At 34.9% G+C, this 11,239-nt stretch overlaps 1 protein-coding gene across 1 annotated transcript; it reads right to left on the bottom strand.

Moving 5' to 3' along the window:
- Positions 1 to 202: 202 nt before the first annotated feature.
- On the bottom strand, positions 203 to 1,018 carry LOC124935353 (crooked neck-like protein 1). The gene has a single exon (XM_047475789.1). It carries the CDS (start codon positions 1,016 to 1,018, stop codon positions 203 to 205), a length of 816 nt encoding a protein of 271 aa, XP_047331745.1.
- Positions 1,019 to 11,239: the final 10,221 nt, after the last annotated feature.

Below are 11,239 nucleotides of genomic sequence, written 5' to 3'. Positions count from 1 at the left end.
ACTAGGGATATGTCGTCATTACATAAAGTCAAAGTTCAAAATATAAACAAGAATCCCATATGTACAAACAAACAACCATGTTAAATCTTGGGTTTTCCCTTTTAGCGTTAGTTGAATTAATAAAAAAAAATGGAGGAAAAAGTGAAAGGAAAGGCTTTCAACTATACTGATGCATGGTAATTAAGATCATATACCATCCTTATCACCACCTCGCTCTTTCGATCTCCTTACAGCGTTCTTCAAATTCAGCAAACGCGACAAACAGCTGCTCTGCATCTTCGTCTTCAGCAAGCAACTCTACAGCCCTTTCATAGCAATTCCTTGCCCGTCCAACCTCTCCATTCTTCATTTCGAACTTAGAATATCTAATCCAAGCACTGACTTTTGGATGACACTGCACGAATCTCTCGAAAATTCCTCTTGCTCTTTTGATTTCTTTGTAACTGAGTTCAAACTTTATGTAAGAAAGCCAGCCTTGTTGATCAGGTGACCAAACCATCCATCTCTCGAATATCTGACGAGCTCCTGCAACATTTCCAAGCATCTTCTCCATGTGAATGTACTTGTACCACAGCTGATCAACTCTAGGAAGAATAGTAACGGCTCGATCCCAGACGTTTCTTGCGTGATTGACGAACTTGTTCTTCATCTCTGTTTCGGCATACTTTAACCAAAGACTGTGATTCCTGTTATCGACTTCTAGTGCTCGTTCCCAAATGGAACGAACACGGTTGAAATCCTTCTGCGATTCCTCCCATTGAGCATACTTCACCCAGACGCTAACGTCCCATCGCACGCGTCGGACTAGATCTTCAAATTCCTTGCGCTTGTGGAGACGGTACTCGTTGAGCTCGGTGACATTTGTGATCTTCTGTTTCGGTGGTCTTATTTGATCAGCCTCTTGCATTTCTCGTGCTTCACGGAGGATCTGCTCCGCAGTGATCTGAATTGAGGCAGGAGACTTGTTCTTCACACGGGTGGGCCGAGGAAGGTCTGATTCCTTGTTAATTCCCCTCATCTTCGCTGGCTCAATCTAACCCAAGTCTGATATTTTAAAGCAGGACAAAGTTAGTTTTTTCAAATGATGATCAAATAGCAATAGAATGAAATCTACAATAGTTTGATTCTAACAATGCAAGACATCAACTGGAGTATTCATCATCTTATGCCATATTAATCAACAATCACAACAGAATCTAATTAAACTAAGAATTCATCTATGTATGTGCACAAGACATTTAGGAATTAGGGTTTAAGTTTTAAGAACAAGAAACATACCAATACAAAGTCGGTCGGCTGTCGGTCGCTCGGAGAAGAAGACCGGAAGACAGACGGAACTGGAGCCTGCCTGGAGAATATATAGAGAAAGGGTTAGTTCGATGCATGCTATATATATAGATTACGGTTGAGAATATAAAGATGAAATAATATATTAAATTATTATATATTTTATTTTTAAAAAATAATATATTTATTTTATGTGATATATATTTATTGACATATAAATATTATATTATATTATATTATATTATATTATATTATATTATATTATGATATATATTTAATTAATAATAATTTAAAATTATTATGTTATTTTGCATAAAAATATATATAATAATTTAATTCATATTTCATCTTTTAAATTCTCAACCACTTGCGGTTAATATCTGATATATATTTAATTAATAATAATTTAAAACTTATATATATTTAATTAATAATAATTTAAAACTTTTATGTTATAATTTTTATATCATGTAAATAATATTAATATAATATATATTTAATTAAAAATATATATTTTAAAATTATTATGTTTATCTTTATAATATATATATATATATATATAATAATTTAATGTATAATTATCTTGCGTTAATATTATCGAAAAAAACATATATAACATTCCTATGTGGTTAACAAATAATATTAATGTGATTAATATTTAATTAATAATATTTTTAAAAATTATTAATGAAAAATATATAAAATAATTTAATATATTATTTTCTTTTTTAAATTCTAACTATGGTTGGATTTCTAAATTAGAGTGAGACAATGAAATCCTATTTCGTTTCGATGTCGGTCGCGTCTCGCAACGATACTGACGTGTCTTTTGCAATGACACTAATTTTTTTAATGGCACAATTGTGTCAGACGCGACGACACGCTCAACGAAATAGAGTTCCTCGCGTCACGGCGACGGGACATTTTCATTCGAAAATTGGGAAGTGGTCATTTGTGCAATATTTCCCAATTAAGGTCGTTATTATGGTTATTTCATCAAATTTTTCAGGCCCTAAATTTTTTGTTTTTAGTATATAATATTATTAATTATATATTATATATTATAAAATATCTCGTATAATATCATATTATTTTTATATTTATTTTCTTATAATATGTTAATTTTTTCTTTCTATATTATATATAATAATATATTTGTTTTTCTCTCTATATTATATAATAATATATTACTTATTTCTCTCTATATTATATTATATTATATTATATTATATTATATTATATTATATTATATTATATTATATTATACATTAATTTTTACTCTCCTTATTATATCTAATATAATAATATATTAATTTTTATTTATTTATTGTAATTTATATTATTTTTTTATAACACTTTTTATCCTTAATATTATTCTCATTTTCTATATATATTTTTATTATAGATTTTTTATATTACTAACCTTAATTATATTGTATTTCCATCTCTAATATTTTAATTTTTTTTTATCATAAATCCAACCCTAATTTAATTATGAAAATGATCTTTGAGGATACATTTTAATGCTTTTAAATTTATTTTTTTATTTGTTCTTATTTTATGTTTATCTTTATAATTTTTCCTCATTTTAAATTATTTATCATATTTTTTTCATTATAAAAACATCATACATAATATATCATAAACATTATCAGGAAGTTCCAAAATGACCAAAAACATATTAATACGACCACATGTATTTTTTTCTTTTTCTGAAATCAATGATCAATCAAGTTATATATTTAATTTGTATATTTAATATGTTTTTGATAAAATGTACAACTTTTGTATTTATTTTAATTTTGGGAACCATAAAATTTGAATTTGCATTGGGCCTCCCAACTCTCGGGGCCGGTCCTGATAACTCGTCACGCGAAATATGTAATTCGGATCATGATTTTTACTGTAATGTTCGTTACGATTTTTATAACGTTCATCAAGATTTTTATAATATTCGTCAATGTGATCATGGAAAGGAATCAACGAAGCCCAAATATTAATTTTATAGGAATTGTCATATAGAAATGCTTCTGATTTCCTTTACTTCATGACTTTTGTAATCATCATAAATTGTTTGATAACATTGTGAATATTGTGAATAGTAGAAATGCTTTTATATTAGTTGATAACATTGTGAATAGTAAAAATGCTTTTATATTAGTTTCAATTATCCTTATTGACCGTTGCAATTTGTCCCATGTATCTATGGATTAGTTTCAATTATCCTTATTATCGATTTAAGTTTAACATTTAAAATCTTGAAACTTGCATGTGTTTGAATTTCGTTTCATTATATATTTTCTTTCATTGTTGAAATTTTTTCGTGTATACAATAATACAATTGGAAAAACTCGTCTTAAAACTCATTTTGACAAAGGGTCGAACTCTTTACTCCATTCCAACAGAATCGTCCAAATTTCAGATTTGTTATAGATTTGTCGGAAAGTTCCAGGTATACCCCCACACTTATGTGTCTTGGGTGGGGAGTATACTAAGGGAGTCTTTCCTTTTTAATGTCTTTATCACCCCTTCTTATACTATTATGACCGTGGATGGTACACCATTGCCATGCATTGGTACCGTCTCTACTCAACACTTATCTCTATCAAATGTATATTGTATTCCTAAACTTACCATGAATGTTGTCTCTATTGGCCAATTATGTGACTTTGAATATTTTGTTTATTTTTCTTCCACCTCTTGTAATGTACAGGATCTTTGATCCAAGAGGCTGGTTGGACTTGTCATAGGGGGGAGGGGAGAGTCTACATTTTGGGACTTAATTACATGTTCCTGCTTTTGCTGCTTCCATTCCTATTGATTTGTCATCTTTTCATTTAACTTCTAATTCCTCCAAGTTCTATTTATGCCATTGTCTTTGGCTCTCGATCAAAAATTTATGTCCAATAGTGGTAGGAGATTTACATTCTGACGATATCTTTGATTATAGTGGTTGTAAACTTGAAAATTTCTCTGTTTTGCCTTTTAACCATAATATTTATGTTTTTCATGCACCTTTTGACTTGATTGATTCTGATGTTTTGGGGTCTGCTCTTAAACATTATGTTTCAATTATTGATGATTATACTTTTTATTGTTGGTTTACCAAATGATACGTCGTTCTGAGTTTATTGGTATTTACAGTGTTTTTCAAACCTATGTCAAAACACGTATATTTTGTTGTTATTAAGTGTATTCGTTCTGATTTGGGTGGGGAGTATACTAAGGGAGTCTTTTCTGATATTTTTACTGCTGATGACACTATACACTAGTCTTCTTGTACCGATATTCCACAACAAAATCGGGTATCTAAGAGAAAACACAAACACATTGTTGAGACTGATCGTTCTATGCTTTTGTCTCTAATGTCCTAGTGAGTTTTGGCGAGACTATTTTTACATCTGTGTATCTCATTTATAAGATTTTTATTGTTCATAATTCTGGATTTTCTCCATATGCTAAATTATTTGGTCACACTTCTTATTATTCTCATTTGCAAGTTTTTAGCTTTACTTGTTTTGTTCTCTTTCATTATGTTGAGAGAACAAAATTATCCTCTCATGTAGTTATATGTGTTTTTCTTAGCTATGGTAGTGGACAGAAAGCCCATTGTTGTTATCATTCTCAGTCTAAAAAGTTATATGTTTCTCGCCATGTTTCTTTTCTTGAGCACATTCTTTTCTTTTTTATTCTTATTAACTCTCACAATCTGACTAGTTCTGATATGGTTCACATTGATCCATTTTTCACTGTTTTCTCTGATGTTGATGATACTTCACCCCTCCACGCCTCCAGAAGCACCTCTCCTGGAATCAGATCCTCGATACCCTACGCGATAGCGTAAGTCCACTCAGTTACAAGATTTTGCCTATTCTTGTTATTCTCAGCCTTTTGCCTCTTTTTTGACATCTATTCAAAGCACAATTATTTATCTACTATACAAGATAATAAGGATTTCAGTTGCTTCAGTTGATAAATGCAAGAAGTTACACCTAATTCAAAAGCAGAGGCCAAATTATAGTTAGGATTAGAGATTAAAAAATAAAGCAAGTGTTCCTTCAACAATTTTCAAAGAATGATTGCTTATCTACTATACAAGATAATATGGATTATAGCTGCTTATATTGATAATAAATACAAGAATCCAGTAGACATTTCTACAACTAATTCAAAAGCAAAGAGATGCACAAATAAAACAACTGTATTCTTCAACAATATTCATGGATTTCTTCCATTACTTAGCTGGATATGAAATCCTGGTTTATAATTTTGTTAAGTTTGGTTTTATGTAATTGTAATGATGAGATTGAAAAATTCCAGTTTAAACAGAATAAAATAACAAAAGAAACTATCAATGCAACTCAAAACCATAAAACTAAGTCAAAAATCGAGGGAGATAGAGATATATACTTGGTCGTATTCTATGAGGAATATAAGTAATAATCAAATCACAGGTATAACAAAATAGGGAAATAAGAAAGAGTAGTTTCAGAACTATACAATACCATCATGAATTATACAATATTCCTCGTGAAATATATAATACTTCACACGGGGAAATTGGACGAAATGACCCTACAAATAGGGGAAATTGCATCCGTGGTAATGTTTAATAAAATTTGATCTGATGACCACTTATTTTTTTTTTGACGAATTTACCCTTTTCGCGTAACGCGAAGGGACTTCGCGTTTCGCGAAGTGAGACGCTGTGAAAAGTCCAGAATACCCTTACTATATAATAAAATCCGGCCATCTTTTTTTCATTTCTTTTCTTCTTCTTCTCTCTCTTCCCTTCCGGTTTTCTCCTCCTTCTCTCTAATCTCGCCGGCGACGGAGTTCAACGGCGGCACTCAATGAGCTCCACGACGAGCACAAGCACTGTAACAATTGGTAAGTTTATGTATTTCAAGTTTATTGTTGTTCATTTATGCATTTTCGAATCACTGTGTTGTTTAGGGTTTCTTCTGATGATACTTCCCGTTTCGCTAAGTACTTCCCGTTTCGCTAAGTACTTCCCGTTTCGCTAAGTACTTCCCGTTTCGCGAAGGGTTTCCATTTCACAGTATTAATTATCCCGTTTCCCATTTTTCTTGCAGCCGAAGTTTTCGTTTTCTATAATGGAGAGTGGAAAGTTGATGCTAATGGAATATGGTTTTTTGATGCCTCTTCAATCAAAACATTGGATTTACCCCAAAATACTCGTTATGCTGAATTAATTGATAAACTCCATGAAAGACTTCAAGTGCAGAAATCTACCTATGATTTAGTGCTGCAAGTGAAGTATGATATTCCGAATATCACAAATCCTAAACCCGTTTTTATTGAAGATGATGAGGATCTGAACATATATTTATCACGCTTGATTTTGGGTAGAACTGTGTCACCATTGTGTGTGTCTGTAGTAGAGAAGTCACAATTTACTAAAGAAAAGATACCACTACTTACCTACCCAACTCAAGAAAGTATTCTCCCACAATTTACTCAGAAAATTGTACCAGAAGCTTTACCCTCGGAGGTCTTTGTTGAAAGTAATGAAGCCGGAGATAACTCTTTGCCTCACATCCCACTTACTCAGGACTTGCATGCATCGATACCTACACCACATAGTGCGAGAAGAGCATCAACGGGTACACCTACTAGTGCAAGAAGATCATCATTGGGTACACCATGTAGTGCAAGAAGATCATCATTTGGTACACCATCGACAGACATATCACCGACAGACATATCACCGACAGACAAATCACCGACAGACCCCTCATTTGCGTTGGCGTTAACTACTGAAACTGTATTGGAAGTCGGTGCCTTGTTTGAAAATAAAAAAGAACTACAACTGATGCTATATAAATATGCGATGGCTAATCATTTTGAATTCAAGGTGGAGAAGTCAAGAAAACATCTTTGGTATGTGAAATGTTTGGATGAGAAATGCAAGTGGAGATTGCGTGCCGTGAAAGGTAAATTATCTGAGATGTTTGAGATCCGGAAATTCGACCAACAACACTCATGCTCAGTTCTATCTAGGCTAGAGAAAAAAATGCAAACACCAGCATGGGTTATTGGGCAGTGCGTGAAGAGTAAGTATATGGACCATCACCATAATCACTTGCCTAAGAAAATAATTGAAGACATGCAGGCAACTTATGGGGTAAATTTGACTTATAATAAGGCTTGGAGGGCTAGGGAAATGACATTAGTGGCGGTGCGAGGAACGGTTGAGGATTCATATGAAAAATTACCCTCATACCTATACATGTTGGAGAAGCATAATCCTGGTACCATAACAGACATCCAAACAGACGAGGTCGGGCACTTCAAGTATATGTTCATGTCCCTAGGCCTCTCTATTAGGGGTTTCAAAGCATTTTGTCGTCCCGTATTGTGTGTTGATGCCAGTTTTCTTAAGCACAAGGTGGGAGGTCAACTATTGGTGGCTATTGCATTAGATGCTAATGAACAATTATATCCTGTCGCATTCGGAGTTGTTGATTCAGAGAATAATAACTCTTGGACTTATTTTATGCAAAAATTGAGAGAAGCAATTGGATTAGTTGATGATCTCGTCTTCGTATCCGATAGACACCCAAGCATCGCCAATGCCTTATGTGCTGTTTTTCCAGAAGCATACCACGGTGCGTGCACATATCACATAAAGATGAATATCAACGCGAAATTCAAAACTGATAATTGTCATATGGAGTTTGATATGGCTTCTCGTGCGTACACCGTCCACGAATTCAATCGTTTTTTTTGACAAGATAAGGGTTAAAGATAATAGGATTGCTGCCTATTTGGAAGAAATTGGATTTCAAAGATGGAGTAGAGCATTTTTCCCCGGTAAGCGATACAATCAACTAACAAGCAATTATGCTGAGAGTTTTAATAGTCAGAGCAGGGAAGCCAGAAAGTACCCCATTTCCTCAATGGCCGAGTATTTAAGATTGACAATACAAGGTTGGTTTAATGAGAGAAGAGAAAGAGCGTCCAACCACCGAGAAGTGTTATCTCCAACATATGAAAAGTGGTTACGTGAGGGATTCGAGAAGGCTAGATTCTATACAGTATCATCGCTTAACCGATTCGAGTTTTATGTGCATGACAATGGGTCTCATTTTAAAGTCAATTTGAAAGACATGAACTGCACTTGTAGGGTATTTGAAGTTTCTGGTCTTCCTTGTACTCATGCAATGGCTGCTGCCCGTCACCGCAATTTGGTTTGTTATGACTTTTGTTCAAGGTATTATTCAGCTCACATGTTCAATCTATTTAACCAATTGTTTAATCGTTTTATTTTCCATTCTTACAGATATTACACAACTGAATCTTGGATGAATGCATATGCGGAGACATGTTACCCTGCTGGTGATGAAGACGATTGGGATATTCCCGAAATGATCAAGGAACGCGTATGTCTAAAACCACCTGTCAAGGTTAAGAAAGGGCGCCCACAAACAAAGCGTAGGTCATCTCAAGGTGAGGTACGTAAGGCTCCGAGACGATGCAGCTCATGTGGTGGACTAGGACATAATAGGGCCACATGCAAAGCAGTCATGCCTGCTCCATCTACTGCAAAAGCATCATCATCTAAGCATCATGACTCTTCTTCTCAACATCACGAGCCATCATCTCAACAATATGAGCCTTTAGATTGATTGGGATAAGTTGTATAAGTGTTTTGGATAAGTTGTATTATGTACTCGGATAAGTTGTACTCGGATAAGTTGTACTCGGATAAGTTGTACTCGGATAAGTTGTACTCGGATAAGTTGTACTCGGATAAGTTGTAATCGGATAAGTTGTAATCGGATAAGTTGTAATCTGTATGTTGTATCTAGTTTATCTGTGTACTGAAGGAGTACTTAACGAAGCGTTAAGTACTTAACGAAGCGTTAAGTACTTAACGCTTCGTTAAGTACTTAACGCTTCGTTAAGTACTTAAGGCTTCGTTAAGCGCTTCGTTAAGTAAAACTTGGTTTCAGTGAGTTTAAGTTAGTTACTTGGTACATTGATTTATATGTTCAATTCTTTGGTATGTAAATATCAGACTACCAACCAACCAGACTACATTAAAACTACAAATATTTTAATAACTTATGTTGAAGTTCTACCCAAAAAGTAATACAAGTTCAGAATACATAAGCACAAGTCAAGTTCTATCCAAAAATCAATAAACGATTACAATACAAACTAAGGTTCTGCAATTTGATGAAATAACCGGACCGCCATCTTTTGTCGAAAAAACTCCATTTCATTGGAAGTCACCTTCTCTACACCTAAACCAGCAGTCAAGTATTCCATGTGCATAAGCATAAATACACCACAATCCCCACTTTCTGCTGCTCTAGGGACTTCCCCATTTTTGGCGACTGCATTTTTGACTGGGTGTGGCAACCTTTTATATGTCAGTTTCTGGAAATTGAAATTAGGATACCGTTGTAGCTCAGCATCACTGGCTCCCATTGCATATATTCGTGGAAACATCTCACACAAAGGTCTCATGTATGGATCGAGATTCCTATAAATACTCGAGTCGCAGTCATAAACATCAATGTGATTATCTTGTACACGAACGACGCACAGTACCCAATACTTGTTGCCAATGTTCAAAGGCACGTAAATATCGTCTACTAGTGGCCATTCTGGCATATGTCTATGAGGCGCTCCCCAGAAGTACTGAGAAAAGACGTCTGCTATTGGAAATTTTTCAGGATCTTTTTTATAGTTCGGGTACTCTCGCCTCATCATATCTGCTAATAAGCAATCCCCTATTGATACTTTACAATGTTTATATGTCTTGGGATATTGCTCAATCCTTTTGCGCAACAAGTGGCAGACTGCGTCGATTTCCTACAAAATGGGGGAAAAGGCAGCATATATCAAAAACCTTATTCATAAGTTAAAGAATTAATATGAAATGCAAGACTTACAGGATCTTTAAGCCATGTGCACTTTGTTAGAACTCTAACTGTTAGGATCTAGATCGCCGCTGGTGGACCGGGGGTTGGACCGGTTAGCGGTTCACACTCGTAGGGTGGTGGTTAATCCTGTTAGAGATTAACACCGGGGTTTCAATACTACACAACCTGTCACAGACCCTTGAACTAGGTTCAAGCGCGGAAGAGGTTTACTTTCAGGTTGAAGCGGTATGCTTGTATGATAGGCGGAATCGGTTTCGGATGATGGAGATTTGAAGGATGGTGGGTCGGTTTCGGCAATCTGGATACTTGGTGTGGTTAATGTAGATTCGGTTTTGGGTGGTGTTGTTAGAATAGTCGGTTATGTAACAAAGCCTGCAGAAAGTAAATAACACAACAGATTTTATGGATGTTCGGAGATAAAACTCCTACGTCACCCCTTCCTCTCGAAACCGCGAGAAGGATATTCACTAAGGAATACAAATACAATCCGATCGAGACTTATTTCCTGCTCGATAATACCCGTACAATTTACACCGAAATTGTAATCACACTTAAGCTCTCAATACTTAGGCTTTCTAGAATAGCACACTATTATCACTTGTAGTAAATGCTCTTAGCTTTCGGTATCCCAATGTGTGTCGCACTTAAGTCTCCCAGTTGTGTATCCCGCATTTACTCTTCTGCAACTGCCTCCTTTTATAGGTGAAATATGCCAACGGTCATATTTCACTGCCTTGAATCTGATTGGCTGATCAGAGGTGCAGTGATTCAGTGTCTCAGACCTGCGGTCTTCTTCTCAGACCTGACGGTCAATCTCAGACCTGGTGTCATGTTTCAGACCTGCCGGTCTGTAAAGCAAACCTGCCGGGTTTGTCTTTTGCTTAATGTAGGTACTGTCTGTTTGGGCAGTTGTCTGTACTTTGAAGATTTCCTTTCTGGCTTATCCCGAAGTAGACGGATTCGGTAGTACTGTCTTCTGCAGCCTACAGTCTTTCCTCGGACTTGCATAGATATGGAAGTGTTCAGTCTGTTCC

Source organism: Impatiens glandulifera, chromosome 4 (assembly GCF_907164915.1).
Source record: "Impatiens glandulifera chromosome 4, dImpGla2.1, whole genome shotgun sequence".
Lineage (NCBI taxonomy): Eukaryota > Viridiplantae > Streptophyta > Magnoliopsida > Ericales > Balsaminaceae > Impatiens > Impatiens glandulifera.
This window is presented reverse-complemented; position numbering and strand designations above follow the sequence as displayed.